Source organism: Hyla sarda, chromosome 2 (assembly GCF_029499605.1).
Source record: "Hyla sarda isolate aHylSar1 chromosome 2, aHylSar1.hap1, whole genome shotgun sequence".
In the NCBI taxonomy this organism is placed as follows: domain Eukaryota; kingdom Metazoa; phylum Chordata; class Amphibia; order Anura; family Hylidae; genus Hyla; species Hyla sarda.
In genome coordinates, this window is record NC_079190.1 from 453,312,347 (window position 1) to 453,340,127 (window position 27,781).

General features: G+C 41.2%; 1 protein-coding gene across 1 annotated transcript in view; it reads left to right on the forward strand.

The window, feature by feature from the left end:
* Positions 1 to 27,781, forward strand: part of GBE1 (1,4-alpha-glucan branching enzyme 1) — a 264,980-nt gene that overhangs the window by 149,344 nt on the left and 87,855 nt on the right. The window contains exons 10-12 of the mRNA XM_056559362.1: positions 4,110 to 4,237; positions 15,588 to 15,686; positions 15,814 to 15,924. Of these exons, the coding sequence (XP_056415337.1) occupies positions 4,110 to 4,237; positions 15,588 to 15,686; positions 15,814 to 15,924 (338 nt within the window). The remainder of the gene's footprint in view (positions 1 to 4,109; positions 4,238 to 15,587; positions 15,687 to 15,813; positions 15,925 to 27,781) is intronic.

Sequence of the window (27,781 nt, forward strand, 5' to 3'; positions counted from 1 at the left end):
ATAACAATCCTTTGATTTCTAATACTGTTCAGTGCTATGCATAGGGCATAGCACTGACCAGTGTTAATGGCTATCTTTTGCTTTGGTCTGCTCGATCTCAGGCCAGAGCAGAAGACGCTGGGAGATGGACGGAGGCAGGTGAGGGGACCTCCGTCCGCCATTACAGATGATCGGATCGCTACAGGCGATCCAGTCATCCACATTAAAGGGATACTCCGCCTGTAGACATCTTAACCCCTACTATCCAAAGGATAGGGGATAAGATGTCAGATCGCCAGGGGCCGGAGCATCGTTGTGTCATGGCTCCGCCTCCTCGTGATGTCACGGCCCACCCTCCTCAATACGAGTCTATGAGAGGCGGCGTGGCGGTCGTCTCGACCCTGCCATAGACTTGCATTAAGGGAGCAGGCTGTGATGTCACGAGGGGCGGAGCCTTGACGTAACAATGTTCTGGCCCCTGTATTGCACGTCATTACGCACAGAGCGAACTCTCTCTGTTCAGTAATGATAGCGCAGTGTTCAGTAATGATAGCTCAGCAGCGGGACCACGGCGATCTGACACGCATGACCCAAGCATCGCTCCGATGCTCGCGGTTATGTATAGGGCATAAATGTACGTCCTGGTGCGTTAAGTACCACCTCTTCAGGACATACATTTATGTCCTGCGTCGTTAAGGGGTTAAAAATAAAAGAAGCAATCTGATTGGTTGCTATTGACAACTGCTTCACTTTTCCTCTGCACAGGTTTTGATAACTCAATCCATATGTTCAAATATTATGTCTGAAGGCAGTTCTTAACACCTTAAGGACCAATACAAGTAAACCTGTACGCACCTGAAAGACCAGACCTGTTTTTTTTTTCAAATCGGGCATGTCTGACTTTATTAGAGAATAACTCTGGTAACGTTTTGCCAATCACGATAATTCCGACAGTTTTTTTGTCACCAGGTGTCCTTCATGTACATTGTAAAAGTAAGCCAATATCATTTGTAGTTTATTTTTCTTTATTTTTTTTTTACAATGCAAAAAATCATGAAATTTTAAAAAAATATCTATTTTTTGCTATATTAACACTTATTGGTTGCATATATTTCTACTTTCTGACCAAATAGTTTATGAAACTTATGCTTTCAGATGTCTACTGTTTTTTTAAAGCATTTCTTTTGTTTTTAATTAACATTGTAAATTAATCAGAAGCCTAAAGATTTAACTTGAAATTTAGAAAATTTGAAGAGTATATCTTTTTTTTTTTTCTTATGTGCTGTGCAAAGTTTGCAGAAATTTGAAGGTGGTAAAACATAGTAGGACCCCCCCCCCAATGACCCTATTTTAAATACTAGACACCTCAAGGTATTCAATAGGGCAATACTCGCCCCGTGTTTGGCAATACCACTGCTTAGGCCTTGTTTGGTTCCTTGGCCGCGTGATAGGACCCAGAAGGAGAGCCATTTGGCTTTCAGGGCGTCATTTTAGGTCGAATGGATTATAGGCCACACTTCATGCCTGCAAAGGGATTTAGCTGCCAGAACCATACAGAACGCCCACAAATGACCGCATTTTGGAAACTACACCCCCTAAAGTATTCACTTAGAGCAAAAGTGAGTACTTTGAGTCCTTTTTGTGTGGCTGGAATGGTTACAAATTAAGTGGGAGAAAAAAATCCACAAATGCATCATTTGTGGGACATATTTTTTGTACATTGCATCTGAAAAGTAGAAAATGTGCTCCATATTTTATTACACTGTCCGTCCCATGTTCGGTAATACCCCCGCTTAGGCCATATTTGGTTGCATGGCACCTGGTGGGACCCAAAAGGAGAGGAACACCATTTCGCTTTCAGGATATCATTATACAAATTATAGGCCACACTTCATCTTGCAAAGCATTCTAGCTGTCAGCACAATACTGCACTCCCAGAAGTGACCCCATTTTCGTATCTACGCCCCCTAAACTATTCACCTAGGCCAAAAGTGAGTACGTTGGGCCCTTATTGTGTGGCTAGAATTATTTCAAAGTCAGTGGAAAAAAATAGCACTCTTATTTTATCACGCTGTTCGTCCCGGGCTGGGCAGTACCCCTACTTAGGCCATATCTGGTTGCCTGACCACCTGGTAGGACCAAGAAGGAGAGGAGCCCCCTTTTGCTTTCAGAGCATCATTATATGAATTATAGACCCCACCCCATGCCTGCAAAGGATTGGAGCTGTAAGAACAATACCGCACCCCTACAAGTGTATTGGCTGGACCAGGGACCGCTCTGATCGGTCCTTGGTCGGCTAGCAGTGATGTGTGGCTGTCTGTGACAGTTTAATTTCCTGATGGATATATCCGTCATGTTGTGAGCATAAGCCAATATATCCATCACTGGATAAATAAAAAATCTTGAAAGAACTGGTTTATTTTGTTGGAAGGTGGTGGTGGTGGGGGGGGGGGGGGGGGGTTGTTTGATGTTCTGGGGCCTCTACTCTTTATCTGCACCCTCGGCCTGGTGAAGATTATAGAATCCCATGGCTTCAAGCACCACCTCTACGCTAATGATTCGCAAATCTACTTCTCTTGCTCTGATGTCACCTCCCTCCTATCCAAAATCCCAGATTGTTTGTCAGCTCATTCTTCTTTGTTCTCCTCCTGCTTTCTCAAACACAACATGGGGCAAAACTGAATTCATCATCCCCCGACCCCCCCCCCCACACACACACACACACACACACACACACACACACACACACACATACACATACACATACACATACACACACACACACACACACACACACACACACACTTGGTCTATCAATCACAGTCAATGGTTCTACCCCCTCTCCAGCATCCAAAATTTGCTGCCTTGGGTCGCCTTTGACTCTGCACTGTCCTTCAAACCATACATCCAGACCTTGGCACTGCTTGTTGACCTCAAAAACATCGCCTGAATCTGCCATTTCCTCAACTATGACTCAGTTAAACGACTGTTACATGCCCTCACCATCTCCCGCTTCAATTTAAACTGTTCACCATGACATATAAGGCCATCTATAACCTGTCCCCTCCTTACATCTCTAACTTGATCTCCCTATACTGCCCTGCATGTAATCTCCGATCCTCTCAAGACATCCGCCTACGCCCCCCTGGTCTGCTCTGCACATGACAGTCTCCAAGACTTCTCTTGAGCTTTTTCATACACTGGAACTCACTACCCCAGCACATCCGGCTCTCACCCACCATCAAGACCTTCAAAAGCAACCTGAAGACCCATCTATTCAAGCAAGCCTATGACCTTCAATAATGCTGATGTCACTGCACCACTAATAGCCACTTTACCACCTGCTCACAGATGACTTGCTGTCCCCCCTCAACTACTGTTTCCCTCTCCTTGTAGATTGTGAGCCCTTGTGGGCAGGGCCCTCTATGTCAGATGGCAAGTAACTGTGTTATGCTAAACAGTCCCATGTCAGTGTTTTGTACTGTTACCTTTTATCATATGTAAAGTGCCCTGGATCCAAGGTGCACTAGATTAATAAATAATATAGAAAGCTGTTGGTTACAGATTAGCACCACCCACTTGACTTCTAAACCCAGACTGAGTTAAATGACAAGTTATCCTGGAACTTTACCCACAAAACTATATATCAATCTGCTCAGCTTCTCCTGATCTATAATAATATGCCTGTATATTGGACCAGTCTCCTTAAAAATGTGTTTTTTATTTGTTTTTGTTTTTTTGGAGGGGTTACCTCATGACAGACATACTAAAGCCAAGTTCTCTCTGTCACCCAAGACACCTATCAAACAGCTAACTTCGCTACAGCAAGTTAGCCATTTTCCCTGTAGTAACTATAATCGAGGGCAACATCTGCACTCATTGAGGAGGTTCAGAACAATAAAACATATTCTATATGAATATTGGGCTTGCCCTTGTCTACAACAAGTGATATAAACAGAGAGGCAGTGTAAAGCATGTGGACGGGACAAGGGAGTGGGAAGTAAATTGAAATATTTGCTATGATCATATTTATAGGGTCGGATTGATTTTAAGACTGCTAGCCTAGAAATAGTTGTAATCTGTACAGTGTGTAAGAAAGTTTTACAATTTGCTTACCTTTTTTATTTTAGGGTGTGGATTCACAGGTGATTACAATGAATATTTTGGCTTACAAGTGGATGAAGACTCCCTTGTCTACCTCATGGTAGCAAATTATATGATCCATTCTATCTACCCAGACTGCATAACAATAGCTGAGGTATTTAACATTGCTGTTTTCACTTGTTCTTCTTATTTATTGAGAATTTTTTTAATGAATGCTGAGGAAAATATTGATCCGGTGCCAAGTAATGGATGTGTTTGTGTGCTTTTGTAATCCTGTACAGATGCCAACCTTTTTTAAACAAATTCCAATACAGGAATGTGTAATACAGTTTTAATGTTTGGATTTTGCTGTAAAAGAACATGTTTAATGCCATCACAGAGCTGGCAGATAAGGATCAATTTCCCAACCAAATCTGACATTTTACATTGTTTAACATGTAATTGAATTTGAGCCCAAATGTGACATTCAAGGCCTTGATGCATTATACCTGGAACTGTTGGGGCATTGTGTCTGCTAATTGATTTCTAATTAAAGCTGAAGCCACTCTAGTAATGCAAGTATATGGTGGTGAAGGTTTTTTGACTGCCTTTCTGTTTTTGTAGTAAAAAATGCAGGAAATACAGCAGGTTTGGTTAAGCAGCCATCTCAAGCAGATTTGATTTGGCTTATTTCTCAACATTTATATACTCAGTAAAGTCCACTGGTCATTTTAAGGGGTCCTTCCTGATCTCTATTGCAGCCTAGACCTCTGCACCACAAGGGGCTGAAGTTTACACTGTTTTTAACTAGACCTACTTGTTGGTTTTGTGCCTCTATTCCCTCAATCAGCAAGAGACATCCACTATGGTGAGATCTAAACAGTGATGTTCTACAACCTGCACTGAGATAAAATGGTCAGTTGTATTGATGAGTTGTACAGCTTACTGGGGTAGAAGATGATTACATACCACTGCACTCCTACAACAACAGTACCTCCATTCCTAATACCCTTCAATCAGCAAGAGGCCTCTCCTGTGGAGGCACCCAAACAATTAAGTCCTGCGCCCTGCATTAAGTTGTAACTGTTATTACTGACTAGCTATACAGCCTACCAACTTCTCCACAACAAGTGCTTTACTTGGCAGTCCTGAGGGCATCTGACTTCAACCTTGTAGTGCAATACTACAATGCAGGTGCCTTCCTCGTCTGCCTCCCAATGGGTCCTCTCTACTTCCTTGCTCTTCTACCTGAATCTCTGTGTGCTCAGAATGTAGTCCATGCCTGGTATGTCATCAGGGCCAAATGCAGCACCATATAAATAGTTCTCCCTGTGAACATCTCTCAGGACTCTTTGTCCCACAGAGACTTATATTGAATTTTCTAGAAATATTTTTTTTTTGCCTTTCCAGTGGCCACACACTAAACACATTTAGCAGCATCTATAAAAGGAAAATATATTTTTCGGGAGTGGCTCTCTCTGTTCTCAAGCAGTGGTAACAAACAAATATACTTTAGCATGCATTCTTTTACTTTGAATGTGAGTGGAACATTACCACTCACAGATTCTATCACTGGCCGCACAGTAAATCTCCCAGGTATCTCTGGACCCGCTACTATCCTCTTCGGGTATGGTGATTCAGCTCCTGATATTCCCTCAGCAAACAGAAAAAAGGGTGGAGAGTGGGTCTCTGTACTCTCTTACAAACACATCCACATTGCCATGGACTCATATGTAGTTTTACTTACTTCACTGAGGGAAGTATGGCTTCCACTACTCCCCTTTCGCCCGTGTAGCCTCAAACCAGTATATGTCAGTCTGCATCTCTGGTACGAGTGCCTGTTCTTGGTTGAAACTAAGAGACCAAGGAGGGGATTGCTACAAGAGATGTAGACATATGGATACTGGTTTGAGGCTACACGGGTGAAAGGGGAATATTGGAAGCCATACTACCCTCTGTGAAGTAAGTAAAACTTCATATGAGTCCGTGGCAATGTTGATGTGTTTGTAAAAGCGTACAGAGACCTGCTCACTACACACATTTAGAAAGCCTTTGGTGATAACAATATTGGTGATATATGTGGTGAAACTCTCCCACTTACCACTGGCTTGCTATCTGTGTAATAGTGATCAAGTAAGAGACTTTCAGACTTTACTCAAATAAGGCCCCTTTCACACTACAGGTATCATCTTGTAAAAACCTCTGTCATTACTCCTGTCAAATAGTCCTGAAAACGGCCATCAAAAAATCCCATTCATTTCAATGGGATTTTTTGACCATCCTTTTGCATCAGTTTTGTCCGTTTTTACTAACCTCCGTTATTTTTGCCAGCACAAAAGACTGTGCATGCACTAATTTTTGTTCCAGCTAAAATAAAGGTGAAATAACATCTGTTAAAATTTAACATTAAGGTCTATGGGAAACGGATGTTCACATAAAGCATCCGTTATTGTCTGTTTTTTTTTTTATAATCCGTTTTTTGTACTGAGCATGATCAGTACAGCTTTACAACCAGAAAGTCACATGGAAATTAAAATAACTGACATAAAATAACGGGTGATAACGGATGGCACATGTCTGTTATTTTGACAGAATGTCTGCTAAAATTGGTCATCAGTTATCATCCGTTGTATTCAGTTATTGTATCCATTTTTTCATGACCCGTTATTGCTGAATAATGGGTGTCAGAATGCAGGAACATAACTGTAGTGTGAAAGGGGCCTAAGAGACTTTGGGGCTTTACTTAAGAAAACACCCCACCTTACTAAATGCCAAGTACTCTCTAAGGTGACTTACACCATTTACATCACCCTATAATATAGGGAACCTGTCATCATCTTCATTCCATCTGGACCACCAAGAATCAGGGCAGCCCTATTATGATAACAGGCTTTCTTTAAAGGGCCAATCCATTTAGTTATAGCACTCCTCTACACTGGTCTCCCTAACATGTCTTTCACTCTTGACAAACACCAAATAACATGTAAAGAGCATTTCTTATGACTATACAAGTCCTTTTGTATCTGACGACCATGTGATGATCATATACAGTAATAGAAGACCCTATAAAAAGACCCTACATCTAACCAGAGAAATACTGTATTGAGAGAATATTTTTAAGCTACCTATGTGGTCAACTCACTCGAAGAAAAAAAAATAAAGACTTTATGTACACACCTAAACCTGGCATAAAGTTGTAATAGAGAAATGTCTGACTAAAAACTTTAATTATTGGCCTCTGTGGAAAAAAAACAGATGTTTGCTTCTCTACACCTTCATAATCACGAGGACTCAGATGATCCCCTCTGAACCTAATGTTCACCTTGACACAAACCCTATCTCCCACTCCTTCATTTTAAAAGTTCAAAGTCATGCACTCCTGTAACCTGTGCTAAAGGAACTAACTGACATGAAAGGGGTACTCCACCCCTAAACATCTTATCCCCTATCTAAAGGATAATCACGGGGGTCCCACCACTGGGACCCCCTGTTATCTCCGGCACGGTACCCCAGTCTTGCAGTGCACAGAGTGAATGGGCGACCCCAGCCGTCATGTCCCCTCCATTCATGTCTATGGGAGGAGGTGTGACGGCTAGTTACTAGCCATCACGCCCCCTCCTATAGACATGAATGTAAGGGGCGTGCCGTGATGTCACAAGCACTGAAGCTCAAGGCTTCTGTGTTTATGAACGCTGCATTGCCGGCCCGGAGATCGCTGGGGGGGTCAGACACCTTTGGATAGATAAGATATGGGTGGAGTACCCCTTTAAAGAAGAACTCAAGGTTTATTTGCCCATATTATGCATCCTCACTTCACTAGCCCTACTGTGCTATCTATTTTATTCCAGCAAAGCTGCATTTAAAAGTTTCATTACTGTAATGTAACTCTGGGCAGGTGGAACATTGCTTCACAACCTCAAGTTTACTGCTGCACCTACCATAAGACATGTTCAAGGTTGGCTTTGCTTATTGTATGCAACTTAAAGTAGAATGCCGGAAGTGAACTTCTTATCCCTTATTCACAGGATCGGGGATAAGTGTCTGATAAAAGGGGGTCTGACCGCTGGAACCTCTTGCAAACTTCTGCCTGGTGCCCTGGCTCTTCAAATGCACAGCGCGACCACTGCATAGAACAGTGATCAACATGCCCCCTCCATGCATCTCTATTGGAGAGCCTACTCTAGCGCAGTGTCTCCTGCTCTTCCATAGAGATGCATGGAGGGGGGAATGTGTCAACCACCTATCAGTCACCACACCGTGCACGGAGCAGCGTTCACTTTGTGCATTACTAGAGCCAGGGCACTGTTCAAGAAATGCCGGGGGTGAGTTCCCAGCAGTCTGACACCATACAATCAGAAACTTATACTCATTAAGCTTGCTTGTGAGAAGCAACAGTGACACCCAGAATAACCTGGCACACATTTTTTTCTTTTAATTACGTTTTCTTCCCAATCGTCTCACTTTTAATCTTTTTATAGAAGATTTTAGTTTGTATAATAATCAATATTTTTGAATTGTTGGTTCCCGTAGTTTATTTAGAAACTTCTCCCCGCACCCCCACCCTCTGGATTTTGCCCTTGATAAATAGTTGACATAAAATGACAATAAGCACAAATTTGAAAATATTGCTCGGTCTGCTTACTTGTGACCATAATATTTTAATTTTAGCATGCTGCGTAAGATGCAGTGTAATGTCTGAAATCAATGGTCATTGAAATAACCTTGTTTCTTACTGCTGCGGCTTTGCAAAAGAGAAAAAAAAATTGGAATGCGTTTCGATGTTCTTGCTGTGCAAGCAGGCAATATTAATTTTCTGAAAACTAGTCTTTTGGGGGAAATTAAGTATCCGTACATGCTTCCTATTGAATTCTTATGCCAAGTTACAAGCTGAATGCAATCAAAGAATTGATGAATGACGGCTACATTATGGGATTATTGTAAAACACACAGAGCTGAGTAATTTGTTTTTTAATGTTTATATTAAGCATGCAACCAGTATCATGTATCACCATAAGATGTAAGCATACTGGTAACTTCTAGTCCAAGGTAACCCTGCTGGGATTTTCTTTATGCCTTGTACTGCTGCTCCCTTTTCTTCTAGGTTGTCCACCCTATGACATTGCACAGCAACCATGAGAAGGATAATCATCATGGTTTTCCTTACAGCTTCTGGGTTTTTTGTTTCTATCCAGACCACTGAATAGAAAGTTGTGCACTGATACAACCTAATTCAGGACTTTTTGTTTCCTGGGCTGCATTATAGGGATGATAAAAAGGATAGTTGCCCACGTTCCTCCACCATCTATTGCACTTTTGTGCCAGCACCAGATACTCTTATTAGCCGGACATGAGAATTTCATACAAATTTAAAGAGGAGTCCTATTAGGTTTGCACCAACCTTCATCAGGTCTTGATCGAATATCGCCGCCCTAGAATTTAGGTTTACCACTCCGAATTCTGGCTAATAAAGATCCTTGCTTAGCTTGGAAAAAAAAAAGGGTTTAACACATTTTTCTTTAAGTGTACCTGTCATATCCCTCAAAAAAAAAAAAAAAAAAAAAAAAAAAAAAAAACTGACAAGCCTAATGCTGCTGCAGGACTGGTTAGTGTCAGTAGATATGGGGACCACTGGTGGTGGGATTTTCAGGAGCTGTTTTCTTTATTAAATATTAAACATCTTAAACAACCACATCACCATCTTAAGACACACATCCACATCACCACGCTGATTACTTGTACGCTGTGTATTGCTGGAGTCCGATTCTCGAGCCACCTGTGCTGGCGGCTTTCTCTTTTTTGCATTGATAGATTTGTAAATTACTTCTATTAAAAAATCTTAATCCTTCCAGTACTTATTAGCTGCTGAATACTACAGAGGAAATGCTTTTCTTTTTGGAGCACAGTGCTCTCTGCTGACACCTCTGTCCATTTTAGGAACTGCCCAGAGCAGCATATGTTTTCTGTGGGGATTTTCACCTACTCGGGACACTTCTTAAAATGGACAGAGATGTCAGCAGAGATCACTATGGTCATGATGGCACAGAGAGTTCTGTATTCCAAAAAGAAAAGAATTTCCTCTGCAGTATTCAGCAGCTAATAAGTACTGGAAGGATAAAAAATTTTAATAGAAGTAATTTACAAATCTGTTTAACTTTCTGGCACCAGTTGATAAAAATAAATAAATAAATAAAAAGTTTTCCACCCAGAATACCCCTTTAATTTTCATCTGTAACAACATATAAAAAGTTTTTAGATCTGACAGTGACCATTTAATTGTTAACTTGACAGAAATGTGCGCGGGTTTTATTAACTTTTTCTCCTATATGTATTATCTATATTTATTTATTGTAAATCCTTTATTATTTATTATAGATCCTTAAAAAATATAGTTAACATAAAAACCTGATTTAAACAATAGGTAATTTTCTGTTGACATTTTGCCTTTATGTCCTGTTCCTAGTGTCTTTCTCTACTGTACCTAAAACTTGTGTGAGATAAAGCCCAAAGTATTCTGAAAGAACAAGTGTTGATTTACCTTTTATGCAGCAGTTTTTTTTTAAACGAAAAAAACACAATAGACCAATGCGCATCTAAGCGCAATTATCCTTTTCAGAAATAATCATATGCATACAGGTAAAAGGTTTGCTCACCTTTAGATGTTGTACTATGAGCACTACACCATTGAGGGCTTGATTCCACAATCTGTGGTATGACAGAGGAGTGCTTCCTGCACCGATCTCGTGCTCAGCTAGTGAAGGACTATCTTTGGGTATGCAGAAAGGGAAGAGAAAATTCTCCTGAAGGTGGTGTTCTCAGCAGCACTCTCCTCTGGATGCTCTGGTGCTTATTTGGGCAAATAGCCATCAAGAAGCGGACTTGTTTGTAAAAATAAAAAAAAGTTTAATGGAGGCATGTGAGAGAACCTGACGAAGAGGGGGGTCCTGCCCCTCGAAACACGTTGTTTTACTTGCATGCCTCCATTAAACCTTTTTTATTTTTTACAAACAAGTCCGCTTCTTGACGGTTATTTGCCCAAATAAGCACCAGAGCATCCAGAGGAGAACACCACCTTCAGGAGAATTTTATCTCCCCTATCTGGATTTAACACAATAGCGGGAGAAAAGAAAAGTGGCCGTCAGGCACTGCTAAGGCAACAAATAGTACGTAGTCCGTATGTTAGATTGTATCAGCTGCCGAGTGTGGTAACGTGCTGCTGAAATGGACTCTGTGGGTGGTGCAGCTTCAATATCAATAGACATGTATATGTAATCCAAGCAAACAGGAAGACCATAAGACAAAAATGAATCGCACTCACCACGTTAGATGTCCCAGGTAATGAAATGTTTTATTCCATGGAATATGATGGAGCTATTACAGGAACATAAGATCAATGGAGCGGGGAGTGAGAGCTGCCGCTCTCAGACGCAGGGGCACACCACAGGTGGCAACTAGTTTCGCATCAACTGACGCTTCTTCCGGCCAGGTGTGTGCGTCTCCTCCCAGTGGAGATACCTCTTTTATATACAAACCAAACAGGGTGGGAATAGTTACATAAGAAAATGGAGTAAAACAAAATACAAAAACATGTAATAGGTTAAAACCACAATAAAGAAAGGATATAACACTAAGAATAAAGATTCACAGGAATGCTGAGTAGTCGTTTTTCATTTAGTCCCAGAGAACCGGTATGCATCAAGTTTTATTATCCAAATCGTAATCAGATCTACTCCTTCTGGTGCATCAAGCCCAACAAATTTTACCCCTCCGTCTTGCTTTCATGACATTGTCATATGTGAGACAAGTCTGGGGGAACCTTTTTTTTTAGTTTTTAGAGAGTATAGGTGCTCTCGTATACAAGTAAACAGCTTTCTCTTAGTTTTGCCAATATAATAAAAATTGCAAGGGCAGATAATGCAATAAACAATGCATGTAGATTGACATGTTATTAAATGATTAAGGAAATTTCAATTTTTTATTATATTGGCATAACAAAGAGAGAGCTTTTATTCCATGGAGTAAAATATTTAATTACCTGGGACATCTAAATTGATGATTGTGATTCATTTTCGTCTTATGGTCTTCCTGTTTGCTCCTATCTGGATTTACCTTTTATGATATATGCCTTCTCGAATGTCACTAAAAATATAAAAATTGGGAACTGTTTTGTAGTCAGTAAGATTGTTCTGCATGCATTGAATGTAGTAGTAAAATACTGGAGGGAATCCTTTCGGAAATACTGACAATTGTAAAAAAAAAAATCCTGCCTAAAAATGAAATATCTGGAATATTTTTCTTTAACCCCTTAAGGACGCAGGACGTAAATGTACGTCCTGGTGCGGTGGTACGTAACGCACCAGGACGTACATTTACGTCCTGTGCATAACCGCGGGCATCGGAGCGATGCCCGTGTCATGCGCGGCTGATCCCGGCTGCTGATCACAGCCAGGGACCCGCCGGCAATGGCCGACGCCCGCGATCTCGCGGGCGTCCGCCATTAACCCCTCAGGTGCCGGGATCAATACAGATCCCGGCATCTGCAGCAGTGCGCGATTTGAATGAATGATTGGATCGCCCGCAGCGCTGCTGCGGGGATCCGATCATTCAAAACGCCGCAGGGAGGTCCCCTCTCCTGCCTCCGTCCGGCTCCCAGCGTCTTCTGCTCTGGTCTGTGATCGATCAGACCAGAGCAGAAGATCACCGAAAACACTGATCTGTTCTATGTCCTATACATAGAACAGATCAGTATTAGCAATCATGGTATTGCTATGAATAGTCCCCTATGGGGACTATTCAAGTGTAAAAAAAAATGTAAAAAAATGTAAAAGTAAAAAAAAAGTGAAAAATCCCCTCCCCCAATAAAAAAGTAAAACGTCCGTTTTTTCCTATTTTACCCCCAAAAAGCGTAAAAAATTAATTTTATAGACATATTTGGTATCGCCGCGTGCGTAAATGTCCGAACTATTAAAATAAAATGTTAATGATCCTGTACAGTGAACGACGTGAACGAAAAAAAAAGTACAAAATTGCTACTTTTTTAATACATTTTATTAAAAAAAATTATAAAAAAATTAAAAGTTTTTTATATGCAAATGTGGTATCAAAAAAAAGTACAGATCAGGGCACAAAAAATGAGCCCCCCATACCGCCGCTTATACGGAAAAATGAAAAAGTTAGAGGTCATCAAAATAAAGGGATTATAAACGTACTAATTTGGTTAAAAAGTTTGTGATTTTTTTTTAAGTGCAACAATAATAGAAAAGTATGTAATAATGGGTATCATTTTAATCGTATTGACCCTCAGAATAAAGAACACACATAATTTTTACCATAAATTGTACAGCGTGAAAACGAAACATTCCAAAATTAGCAAAATTGCGTTTTTCGTTTTAATTTCCCCACAAAAATAGTGTTTTTTGGTTGCACCATACATTTTATGATATAATGAGTTATGTCATTACAAATGACAACTGGTCGTGCAAAAAACAAGCCCTCATACTAGTCTGTGGATGAAAATATAAAAGTTATGATTTTTAGAAGGCGAGGAGGAAAAAATGAAAACGTAAAAATTTAATTGTCTGAGTCCTTAAGGCCAAAATGGGCTGAGTCCTTAAGGGGTTAAAGGGGTACTCCGGTGAAAACCTTTTTTTCTTTTAAATCAACTGGTGGCAGAAAGTTAAACATATTTGTAAATTACTTCTATTAAAAAATCTTAATCCTTCCAGTACTTATTAGCTGCTGAATGCTACTGAGGAAATTCCTTTCTTTTTGGAACACTGATGACATCACGAACACAGTGCTCTCTGCTGACATCTCTTTCCATTTTAGCAACCATGCATAGCAGATGTATGCTAAGGGCAGCATGGTGGCTCAGTGGTTAGCAGTGCTGGGGACTTGGTTTCAAATCCCACTAAGGACAACAATAAATAAAGTGTTATTATTATAATAACGTCAGCAGAGAGAACTGTGTTCGTGATGTCATCAGAGAGCATTCCAAAAAGAAAAGAATTTCCTCTGTAGTATTCAGCAGCTAATAAGTACAGGAAGGATTAAGATTTTTTAATAGAAGTAATTTACAAATATGTTTAACTTTCTGCCACCAGTTGATTTAAAAGAAAAAAGGTTTTCACCGGAGTACCCCTTTAAGGACCAGGCCCATTTTGGCCTCAAGGACCAGACCAATTTTATTTTTGCATTTTCCTTCTTGCCTTCTAAAATTCATAACTCTTTTTTTTTTAATATTTCCATCCACAATTGTCACCAATTGTACTTTGTAATTACTTCACTTATTTTACCATAAAATGTATGGCACAACAAAACAAATATTATTTATGTGGGAAAATTGAAAAGAAAACCGCAATTTGGCAAATTAGGGAAGGTTTTGTTTTCACGCTGTACACTTTATGGTAAAAATGACATGTTTTCTTTATTCTGTGGGTCAATACAATTAAAATGATACCCATGTTATATGCTTTTCTATAATTGTACTGCTTAAAAAAAATCTCCAACCATTTTAACAAAATTTGTATGTTTTGAAATTGCCCTATTTTGTCCACCTATAATGCTCTCATTTTTCCATATATGGGGCGGTATGAGGGCTCATGTTTTGCGCTATGATCTGTATTTTCTATCAGTACCACTTTTACCTAGCTTTTACTTTTTATAAATTTGTTATAATTTTTTGGAATAAAATGTGACAAAAAAGCAGCCATTTTGGACTTTTAAAATGTTTTACATTTACGTTGTTCACCGTACAGGATAATTAACAATATATTTTAATAGTTCAGACTTTTGCGCACACGGCAATACCAAATATGTGTATGTGTGTTTTACCTTTTTATTGGGGAGGGGATTTTTAAATTTTTTTAACTTTTTTTATTTTACATTATTTTTACATTTTTTATTACACTTTAATAGTCTCCATAGGGGACTATTTATAACAATTATTTGATTGCTTATACTGTTCAGTGCTATGTATAGGACATAGCACTGATCAGTATTATCGGTGATCTTCTGCTCTGGTCTGCTCGATCTCATACCAGAGCAGGAGACCTCTGGAGACAGCCGGAGACAGGTGAGGGAACGTACGGCTGCCATGCTGGATGATTGGATCCCTGCGGCAGCACCACGGGCTATCCGATCATCCATTTAAAGTACCGCACTGCCGCAGATGCCGTGATCTGTATTGATCACAGCATCTGAGGGGTTAATGGCAGTCATCCGCGCGATCGCAGATCTCAGCCATTACCGGCGAGTCCCTGGCTGCAGATAGCAGCCGGGACCTACCGCGCATGACGCGAGCACCGCTCCGGTGCTCGCCGTCATGGCGGAGCGTAAATGTATGTCATGGTGCGTTAAGTACCATGGCACCATGACGTACATTTATGTCCATTGTCGTTAAGGAGTTAAAATTTTACATTTTAAAAAATAAAATGTGATACAAAAACCTAAAAAAACTCGAACTTCTCTTGTGTCTTTGTTTAGTTTTGATTACTTTGAATGAGTTTTTTCTCTTGTCTCATCTGCAGGATGTTTCTGGGATGCCAGCCCTCTGTTGCCCTGTAACACAAGGAGGGGGAGGATTTGATTATAGACTTGCCATGGCTGTGCCTGATAAGTGGATCAAAGTACGTGGATATGCTGTTCCATTACCAAGTCCCAAACTGTTAGACTTGATAACATTTACATTGGGCACTTATATGAAGGAATGCTTTCGGCTATAAAAGGCATTTGTCCACTTTATTTTTAATGTAGATCCTGAAAGAGTTCAAGGACGAGGATTGGAACATAGGGGACATTGTCCATACACTGACAAACCGGCGATATAATGAAAAGTGCATTGCGTATGCTGAAAGCCATGACCAGGTAATGTACTTATCATTTATGAAACCGAAGCAAAGTTTCCTGAGGGGCTCAGAAAGTAAATTTAAAATAAGAAAAGAAACTACATAAAACAAACTACAGGTGGGGGAAACCACACAGAACACTGTGAATGTACCCCAAATAAAAATGTCGTATAGCAAACGTATACACGTATAAAATTTATTTTATGCAGATAAATAATGTAAATATATATATATATAGATATAAGGACACAGAATCAATTCATAAAAATATTACATAAGGGTTAAAAAATCATTAAGTTTATTTATTGTACATATTAAAAGGTGGATACTGGGGTGAGGGAGCCTGTATACCGGGAAAATTGATATAAATAATACAGAGAAGATGCAGTACTACGAAAGGGTGGAAAATAAAAGTAATTTAATATGCACATAGAACCAATTGCATGCACCAGGGGAAAGGGGGTGTGGGGGCAAGGTGTGATCAAAGCAGTGTAAAAAACCAATGGCACAAGAGCGTGAAATCAACACAACTCAGTGATGGGTGGAAAGAATATCAAAGTGAGTGAAAAAACATATATAAAAAATAATAAATCACAGCACACTGGTGAAAAAACTGTGAATGTACATATAATAATGCAACATAGGAGAAGGGGAGCTGGCTGCGCAGGGGATAGGTATAAAGTGCAAACACTAGCGTGCAAAATATCGCAAAAAAATTTATGAAATGAGCAAGCCAGATGGATTAGGTATAAGGTGCAATAGGGTGTGCAAATTATAGCGAGACTATGTGCAAAGAATAGCAGCTAGAGATATGTGTATGTGGGCAGACAGCAGAAAATGCTGTCTGAATAAACTATATAGCAGCAAGTGACAGAAAATAGCAGCAATAAGGAAAGAGCAATAAAGGGCAGGCTCGGTATACAGTAGAACAGCACTCACCCCAGTCCACCTCCACAACTCCGATGCGTTTTGCCTGGAGCGGCTTTGTCGAGGAGTGAGGTGAACTGGGATGATGCCAGCTTATAAAGTGTACGTATGCCACTTGATGTCTGACGGGACACACCTGGTGCAGTGGCGCCATGTTCGCTGACCCGGAAGACTCCGACGGGTGCATCGGGTCATGTGTGTGCGTAGTTCGCGCATCGCGAGAGGAGGGAGATAGTTGACTGGACCACAACAAAATGGCCGTGTCGCGAGCTAGTGCGCATGCGCGCCGGTCCCGATCACTAGAGGACGCAGTGAATGTGGCCATACAAATATGGCTGAATGTAGGCGACATATAAAGTAATAAAAAATGGACAGGGGGACAGAATAAGGACACAAAATTGTTAAATAAATGAAAATGGGAAAAGGGGACAAGTATGGTGTGGAGATGAATATGAGTTAAGAAATATAGAAATTAGATAAATGTGAATGTACAGTGCGGGAGGGAAGACAGGGGACATAAATGGTGGGAGGAGCAAGGGAAGTGATGTGATATGGCCAAAACAATAAATGTGATATATGAGCCAGATAAAAGACAAAGGGAACGAGGGATACCAACAAAAAAGAGGGCATGTGATGAAGTGACGCCACATTTATACATACAGTATATGTATCTAATAAGTAAAGATTTGTACATTGTGCATGTTAATAATAATAATAAAGAATAAATAAAAAAATATAAATGAAGGAAACACAGTTAGTAGCATGCACTGTAATTGGTTCTATGTGCATATTAAATTACTTTATTTTCCACCCTTTCGTAGTACTGCATCTTCTCTGTATTATTTATATCCATTTTTCCGGCATACAGGCTACCTCACCCCAGTATCCACCTTTTAATATGTACAATAAATAAACTTAATGATTTTTTAACCCTTATGTAATATTATATGAATTGATTCGGTGTCATTATATATGCCGTATTTATCGGCGTATAACACGCACTGGCGTATAACACGCACCCCCATTTTAACAGGGAAATTTAAGTAAAAAAAATAAAATGTTAAATAAATGACTTGGACTAAATGCCACATCATCCCCCAACTTCGTTTTCTTCTGCTCTGTTTGGTCCCGTCCCCTCCAGTGCCACATCATTCCTTCCCTTTTATCAGTCCCTGTGCCACATTTACCCCTCTCATTGCCACTCCCCATGTCTCATCATCCCCCCATCACCCCCCTTATCATTTCCCCCTGTCTCATCATCCCCCACCCTCTCATGTCCCCTCATCATCATCCCCCACCCTGTCTCATCATGCCCCTCATCATTTCCCCCCCTCCCTCATCATTTCCCCCCCTCATCATTTCCCCCCTCATCATTTCCCCCTGTCTCATCATGTACCCCATCATTATCCCCCCACCCTGTCTCATCATGTCCCCATCATTCCCCCCTCATCATCCCCCACCCTGTCTCATCACCCCCCCCCCCCCCTCATGATTTCCCCCTGTCTCATCCCCCCCATCTTCCCCCCCCCCCTCATCATTTACCGTCGCATCATCCCCCCAGTGGTCTACAACCTGCGGACCTCCAGATGTTGCAAAACTACAACTCCCAGCATGCCCGGACAGCCAACTGCTGTCCGGGCATGCTGGGAGTTGTAGTTTTGCAACATCTAGAGGTCCGCAGGTTGAAGACCACTCTTCCCCTTTCCTTACCTGTCTGCACTTCGGCAGGTCAGGTCAGGCGGGGGGGGTCTTGCGGGCTGCGGTCAGTGAAGCTGATGAGTGACTTGCCATCACGGATCTCACTTTTCGGCGGCGACTACAGGAAATGAAAAGTGAGATCCGTGATAGTTCGCAGAGAAGCCGGCAGAGGAAGTAACTAATCGGCTTCACTGTCCGCAGCCTGCAAGACCCCCCACCTGACCTGCCCTGCCCTGCCAAAGTGCAAACAGGTAAGGAAAATAAACAAATCTATAAAAAGCAGGCAAAAGGGGGAATGATGAGGGAGGGGGAGGTAGGGAAAAGGGGGAATGAAAAGTGAAACTCACTTGTTTCCTCCCGCACTATCCACAGGTACTGGTGTGGTGGATAGTGCGGGAGACGCTGTTTAAAAGGTAGCGCAGATCCGGACAAGGTAGGGCTCAGCGTCTCCCGCACTATCCATCACTCCAGTACCTGTGGATAGTGCGGAAGAAAACAAGTGACAGAGCGGGAGGAGACGCTGCTGGTCACTGATTTAAAGTGGCCGTGCTGTCAATACGCTTTAAATCAGTGACCAGAAGACTTATCGGCGTATAACACGCAGGCAGACTTTTTGCCCTAAATTTAAGTTTTAAAAGTGCGTGTTATACGCTGATGAATATGGTGTGTATGTGTATATATAATATATATATATATATATATATATATATATATATATATATATATATATATATATTAATTATTATTATTATTATTATATTTTTTTTACATTTATCTGAATAAAATCAATTTTATATGTGCATACGTTTGCTATACGTTATTTTATTTGGGGTACATTCACAGTGTTCTGTGTGGTTTCACACACCTGTAGGTTGTACTTATCATTTAATAAAATAAAGTTGACTTTAGAAAGCGACATAACAACTAGAAACAAAAATGTTGCATTCTTAACCAGTTGTTACTCGGAAGTAAAGGTTCCTTTGACATGAGGTTTGAGAGAACCCCTTTTCCATAATTTTGTTTCCTTCCCTCGTTACTTTTTCTTATAATCTGCTGAAATTTTACTGGAAAAAAAAAAGAGTTTACCTGCTTCCCTGTTTCCTGGAGAACAGGAAGATTCAGAGGAATTAAAAGGGTTTGTTTCCTGATGGTAAACTTATTACAAAGTATTATGTTTCCCTTCAGTCCCACTACTGGAATTATGAAGTATTATATGGTAAAGCTATACATGTTACACATGCTGGGTCATCGCCTGTGAGAGATCCTTTGTTGCTGTCTCTGTTTTGACTGATGGATTTCAATGGGCTTGTGTCATCAAAAACAAGCCCTTACAGCATGCCACCCTGGAGCTCAGATGATCACTCCTGGCATCCCCCCCAAAAAAAACCTGCAGATTTTACTGGGGAAAGCAGTAGCCAACCAGTAGTATTAAAAGACCAGGCATTTAGATGAATGACCATCCTTGTAATACAAGGGCAGCCTGCGGTTTAAGCTCATAGCTGCGAGACCCCTACCCCCCCCACCTCCCTTTACTCCACACACACGAACACGCAGACACATGTTGCCAAGACATGTGAAAAGTTTGGATTACACCGGCTCTCACTCCTGAGACCTGCTGCAATTGCTAGTTAAAAGCCAGGGGAAGTTGGTGACAGGGCAATCCTCACTCCCAGCTGTTAATCAAATCCAACTTTTTTGTTATTCCTGCGAAAAGATCGGTTCGGCCAGCCAGGGAAGGGAGCACTTCTCTAGCTTGTAACTAGTGGTCTCAGAAGTAAGGCCCAGTAAGTTAAAAACTTTTGACACTTCTGAGCAACTTGTCAGAAGTTATTTTTTTATGATAGAAACCATTTAATGAGACCGTCCATTTTACTCAGAATTTAACAAAGAAGGGAGTTCTTTACTATAAGAGCATTGCGGCTATGGAAATCTCTGCCAGAGTAAATGTTCATTGTGAACTCAATAAAATAGTTCAAAAGGGGTCTGGATACATTTTTAGGGTGTAATATTATTACAGGTGATGGTCACTAGATTTTAGAAAAGGGTTGTTTATTCAAGGATATATACTGATATAGTTCACCTGCACTAAAATGGGTTTAGTGCAGGTGAACAGCTGTAAAATAAGGGGTTACTCACTTAAATCTGAAAGTTATGTTCAGCGTTAGGCTTGTAAACAACTTTATTCTGCCCCCTTCAATATTATGCTAATCAAGGCCACAAGTGAGCGCCCTGTGTGCGCATCTGTAGCATTCATTAACATATGAATTAAGGGGTGGAGTTGAGTGGGAATATGGAGGAGACACAGGAGCTCAGCCAGCCGGCTCCCAGCCTCCAAATTGCACTGGAGCACATTAGAAATAAAACTGTTTACAAGAATAACTCTGCGCATAACCTGTGGATTTAAGTGAGGAACCCCTTATTTTACAATTGTTTGCCCACACTATAATCCAGTGGGTTTAGTGTGGGTGAACTAGCTGTCAGATTTTCTTTATAATTAGGAAAATTGGTTTCTACCAAATGTTTATATGTTTGTTTGTTTTTTTCCTTTGTCTGGACCAACACATTGGGGTAATAGGATAAACTGTCATTATTGTACATATTTTGCTTGAAATATAGAATAGAGAGAATATTTAGAATTAGTATAAGTATCAATAGTGTGAGCAGTGAAGCATAGCAGGCAATACTTTGTAATGGTGACATGTGGCCACCCCTCTTATGTCAAATAAATTAGTAAATTTTGGGAATCAACATCCATTACTGTATTATGAATGTAACAGGAGGGCTATGGATCTTGTAAACGACTGATAAAAAAAATAGCTTTTTTGGGTAAATCGAGAATAAACCCACAAAGTAACAAGAAAAGTAATATTAAACAAGGATTTAATTAATGTCCTTATATGGATAAAAAAAAAAAAAAACACAGAAGCGAGCTACCCGATGACCAATTTGTAGAGCTGCCAGAGATTGTGACCATTAATTTTCAGCGGTAATTTCACACAAAACCTTATTTATCTTTCTCGTATTTGGCAGAATACCAAATCCTTTCACAAAAGATTCAGCTGAATACCTATCTTATTCTGAACTCTAATTTGCATCCTAAAGTAAGTCAGAGGAGCCCTGGATGATAAAGGCTGTAACATCTGATATTTAAAGCATTTACTCTGGTAAAAGGAGATCAGGATTCAGATCAGTTGGTGCACATCCTATTGTTAAAGCCAGTGTTTCCCAAACAATGTGCCTCCAGCTGTTGCAAAACTATAACTCCCAGCATGCCCGGACAGCCATAAGCCATAAAGGCCTGTTCTCTACAATTATGTAAATACAAACCGAGCACATACATAGCACATGCACACTACTGCTTTAGTTTACAGGAGTAACATTAATGTTTCAATTACCAGCAGACTTACTATATTGTGTTCCATGTAAATGGAGGAACAAAATCTCAATTTATTCATGTTGAAATTATAAAACATAGTGGAAAATATAGTATTACGGATATAAAATCCAAATGACAATCATTCATATTTCACAGACATCTACCAAATATATATATAATATTATTTTTATAATTTTTTTCGGGAAAAAATTTATATTTATTTTGGATATGAATGGTGTGCCTATATAAAAAAAAATATATATATTTAATTTAAAATGAATAAATAAATAATAAATCAGTCTTCCAGTCTTAGCTGATCAGTGGGGCTCCATATATTGAGCCTTAGCTCTCCTGAGCAAAATCCAGAGCTGGAATGGTTCAGCACTTAGGGGAACATTTCTGCGCCCCTAATCAAAACCCCTGTCATGTCTCAAACTGGAGGTATGGTTTTATTGTAACAATATGCAGAAAGCCCTGAGTTCACCCTAGTGCTGACTTCAGGTATGCTGAATTTTCTAGTTTAACTCTAAATCTATGCATAGCTGTGTTTTAGTAAAAATGCTCTTACTACTACTGAATTCACTCAAGCAGCCTGTATTATGGTCACAAGTCCTAGATCAATGGGGTTTAACCCCCTTAAGGACATGTGCCGTAAATGTTTGGCGCTGTGGCGAGTAACTTTGCGCACAGGGCCGTACATTTATGGCGCGGCTATGAAGCAAGTGCAGAAGCTACACTTACTTAATGCACGGCGGGTCCAGTCTCCTGTCAGCAGCCGTGGACCCGCCGGTAATGATGGACATCAACGATCGAGCTGATGTCCGCCATTAACCCATCAGATGCTGTGATCAATACAGATCACAGCATCTGCGGCAGTGCGGCACTTTAAGTGCCCGCAACACAGCAGCAGCGATCAGATCAGCCAAGATGGTGGATGGACGTACCTTCACCTGCCTCTGCCACTCTCCCAGGGTCTTCCCCAATAAAGATTTAAATCCCCTTTTTTCCCCATTTTATAAAAAAAAAGCATAAAAATGACAAATAATAAACATATTTGGTATTGCCGCGTTAGTAAATGTTCAAACTATAAAAAATATAATTAAAATGATCCTGTAAAAAATTTTTGTTCAAAAATGTCTGCTTTTTGGTTACATAGTCAGCAAAAAAAAAATTCAATAATAAAAAGCGAATCAAAAAGTCACATCCCTGTCTATAGAAAAATTTGAAAGTTAGAGGTGGTGAAACAGGACAATTTTGAACTTACTTTTGTAAAAAAAAAAATAGTTGGAGATTTTTTTTAAAAGCAATACAATTAGAGAAAAGTATGTAACCATGGGTATTATATTAAAGGGGTACTCCACTGGCCAGTATTCCGGCTGCATACGGAACATTTAGTTCCAATCACTGTGTGCACACTGCGGGGGTTGGTGACGCCCCCTCAATATAATTCTATGGGAGGGGGTGTGACACCCGCTACACCCCCTTCCATAGATCTGCATTGAAGGGGCATGGCCTGATGGCATGAGGGGACATGGCCGACTCCCGCAGAGTGTGCACAGCGTTTGGATCTATAGGTTACAAACGTAGCTGGAAGGCTGGCCAGTGGAGTACCCCTTTAACTCCTTCCTGCTATAGGACGTATGCATACATCATAACGATCTCCGGCACTGCCACGGGGAGTGCAGGAGATCGGCGGCGGGACCCGGCTGTCAATCACAGCCGGAGTCCAGCCGCAGCTGCCGGAGCCGCGATCGCGTCGGTCCCGGCAGCATTATCCCTGTAGATGCCGAGATCAATCCTGATCACCGCACCTATGGTGTTGACAGGGGGGAGTGCTCTCCCCCTGTTCACCAACGAGCAAGCCGTTGGTTGCTATGGCAGCAGGAGGTCAGATCATGACCTCCTGTCTGCCTGCTACAGAAGCCTGTGAGATCCAGCCACAGGCTGGATCACACAGGCTGTGCTGTGTGCAGCTGATCGGGTCATACTGTGCTGCAGTACAAATGTATTGCAGCATAGTATAACCTGTAAAAAGTGTAAAAAATTTAATAAGTTCTTCAATAAAAGTATGAAGTGTAAAAAAAAAAGAAAAAAAATGCCCATTTTCCAATAAAAGCCCTATATTATCACCAAAAACACTAATCATTTACATAATTTGTATTGCCACGTCCGCAATGGCGTGTACTATAAAACTATGATGTAAATTCAAGCAATGAACAAGATTTTCAGCTCACTCTCAATGGCCTCAGAGCGCTCCGACTGTGCAAGGCGGCACCCCTTCATGCAAAAGATAGAATGATAGAACAAAAGATAGAATGTCCAGCGCACGTGATCGTGCAAAAATGAAGTTCTTTATTGATAAAAAGCCATAACAGGAGTGGAAGTAACTCCTGTTATGGCTTTTTACTTCATTTTTGCACAATCACCTGCCTTGGACATTATATCTTTTATAATGTAAATTATCCTGCACGGTGAACACCCTAAAAAAAAAAAAGTAAAAAAACGCGCAAAATTTGCTAATGTTGGTACAAATAGCTGAATTAAAAAAAAAATATAAAAAACAAAAGATCAAAAGGTAGCATGTATTGCAAAAATGATAACAATAAAAATTACAGCTCATCCCGCAAAAAATAAGCCCTTACTCAATGGCATCGGACGAAAAAAATAAAGTTACGGCTGTTGGAAAATGAATGTCAGAAAAAGAATTTTGCTCAGAAAAGGAAAAAGAACATGGAAAGCTATATAAATGGGTATTGCCATAATTGTACTGACCCACAGAATAAATAAAGCATCACTTTTACCGCAATGTACACCATAAAAATAAGAATTAAAAAAACGCAAGAAATTTTCCAGTTTTTCACAATATTTTGGACTTTTTCACAAAAAATGCACCACTTATATAAAGTACAATATGTCAAGAAATAACAATCTCAGAATCGCTCTGCTCAGTAAAGGCATATTAACCTCTTCAGGACATAGGGCGTATGGATACGCCCTGCATCCCGAGTCCTTAAGGACCGAGGGCGTATCCATACGCCCGTGGGAATTCCGGCCCCCACCGCTAGCCGGTTGGGGACCGGAGCCGGATGCCTGCTGAAATCGTTCAGCAGGCATCCCGGCATATCGCCCAGGGGGGTCATTATGTCCCCCCATGTCGGCGATCGCCGCAGATCGCTGGACAATTCAGTCCAGCGATCTGCGGCGATTCCGGGTCAATCGGGTCTCCAGTGACCCGGTGACCCGAAATTACTGGCTGTTCGGGGCCGTCTCTGACGGCCCCGAACAGCCAGAGCCTGCAGGGGTGAGGTGGCACTGGTGCCACCTCACGATCGCCCTGATTCGTCGGCCGGATTACCGGCCGACCAATCAGGGCGCCTGCTGCGGGTGTCACTCCCGCACCCGCTCCGCCCCTCTTCTGGAGGACGTGAGCGGGTGCGGGACGTGCACCCCGGGTGCTGGGGACCCTGAACCCCGGCGCCCCTGTTGGGATCGGGGCCCCAGGAGCAGCTGCGGCGGCGGGACTGACCTGTGCGGCAGGATCGTTGGAGGTGAGTGACAGCCTCCTGCTGTTGCTTAGCAACAGCTCCCAGAATGCAAAAAGGGCATGCTGGGAGCTGTAGTTATGCAACAGCAGGAGGCAGACCACCACAACTCCCAGCATTCCCTTATGGGCATGCTGGGACTTATGGTTTTGCAACAGCTGGAGGCACATTCTTTCTATGGAAAAGTGTACCTTCAGCTGTTGTCTAACTACAACTCCCAGCTTGCACAAACAGCTAAAGTGCATGCTGGGAGTTGTAGTGGTGCATCTGCTGGTTGCAGTTTTGCAACAGCTGAAGGCACACTGGTTGTGAAACTCAGAGTTTTTTTTTACCTAACTCAGTGTTTCATGACCGGTGTGCCTCCAGCTGTTGCAAACTACAACTCTCAGCAGTCACCGTACACCATGCACCGTACATGCTGGGAATTGTAGTTTTGCATCAGCTGGAGGCACACTGGTTGTGAAACACTGAGTTAGGTCACAAACTCAGTGATACATAACCAGTGTGCCTACAGTTGTTGCAAAACTGCAACTCTCAGCAGTCACCGACAGCCAACGGGCATGCTGGGAGTTGTAGTTATGCAACAGCTGGATGTCCCCCCCCCCCCCCCCAATGTGAACGTACAGGGTACACTCACATGGGCGGAGGATTACAGTAAGTATCTGGCTGCAAATTTGAGCTGCCGCAAACTTTCTGCTGCAGCTCAAATTGCCAGCGAGAAACTACTGTGAACCCCCCGCCCGTGCGACTGTACCCTAAAAACACTACACTACACTAACACAAAAAATAAAATAAAAGGTAAAAAACACTACATATACACATACCCCTACACAGCCCCCCTCCCCTCCCCAATAAAAATGAAAAACGTCTGGTACGCCACTGTTTCCAGAACGGAGCCTCCAGCTGTTGCAAAACAACTCCCAGTATTGTCGGACAGCCGTTGACTGTCCAGGCATGCTGGGAGTTTTGCAACAGCTAGAGGCACCCTGTTTGGGAATCACTGGCATAGAATACCCCTATGTCCACCCCTATGCAATCCCTAATTAAGGCCTCAAATGCGCATGGCGCTCTCACTTTGGAGCCCTGTCGTATTTCAAGGCAACAGTTTAGGGTCACATATGGGGTATCGCCGTACTTGGAAGAAATTGTGTTACAAATTTTGGGGGGTATTTTCTGCTTTTACCCTTTTAAAAAATGTAACATTTTTGGGAAAACAAGCATTTTAGGTAAAAAAAAAATATTTTTTTTTACATATGCAAAAGTCGTGAAACAACTGTGGGGTATAAAGGTTCACTTAACCCCTTGTTACGTTCCCCGAGGGGTCTAGTTTCCAAAATGGTATGCCATGGTTTTTTTTGCTGTCCTGGCACCATAGGGGCTTCCTAAATGCGGCATGCCCCCAGAGAAAAATTTGCGTTCAAAAAGCCAAATGTGATTCCTTCTCTTCCGGGACCTGTAGTGCGCCAGCAGAGCACTTTTCACCCCCATATGGGGTGTTTTCTGAATCGGGAGAAATTGGGCTTCAAATTTTTAGGGGTATTTTCTGCTATTACCCTTTTTAAAAATAAAATTTTGGGGGGAAAACAAGCATTTTAGGTAAATTTTTTTTTTTTTTTTTTTTTTTACATTTGCAAAAGTCGTGAAACACCTGTGGGGTATTAAGGTTCACTTTATCCCATGTTACATTCCCCGAGGGGTCTAGTTTCCAAAATGGTATGCCATGTGTTTTTTTTTTGCTGTTCTGGCACCATAAGGGCTTCTTAAAGGTAACATGCCCCCCAAAAACCATTTCAGAAAAACGTACTCTCCAAAATCCCCTTGTCGCTCCTTCCCTTCTGAGCCCTCTACTGCGCCCGCCGAACACTTTACATAGACATATGAGGTATGTGCTTACTCGAGAGAAATTGGGCTACAAAAACAAGTAAAAATTTTGTCCTTTTACCCCTTGTAAAAATTCAAAAATTGGATCTACAAGAACATGTAAGTGTAAAAAATGAAGATTATGAATTTTCTCCTTCACTTTGCTGCTATTCGTGTGAAACACCTAAAGGGTTAAAACGCTGACTGAATGTCATTTTGAATACTTTGGGGGGGTGTAGTTTTTATAATGGGGTCATTTATGGGGTATTTCTAATATGAAGACGCTTCAAATCCACTTCAAACCTGAACTGGTCCCTGAAAAATACTGAGTTTGAAAATTTTGTGAAAAATCGGAAAATTGCTGCTGACCGTTGAAGCCCTCTGGTGTCTTCCAAAAGTAAAAACTCGTCAATTTTTTGATGCAAACATAAAGTAGACATATTGTATATGTGAACCAAAAAAAAATGTATTCG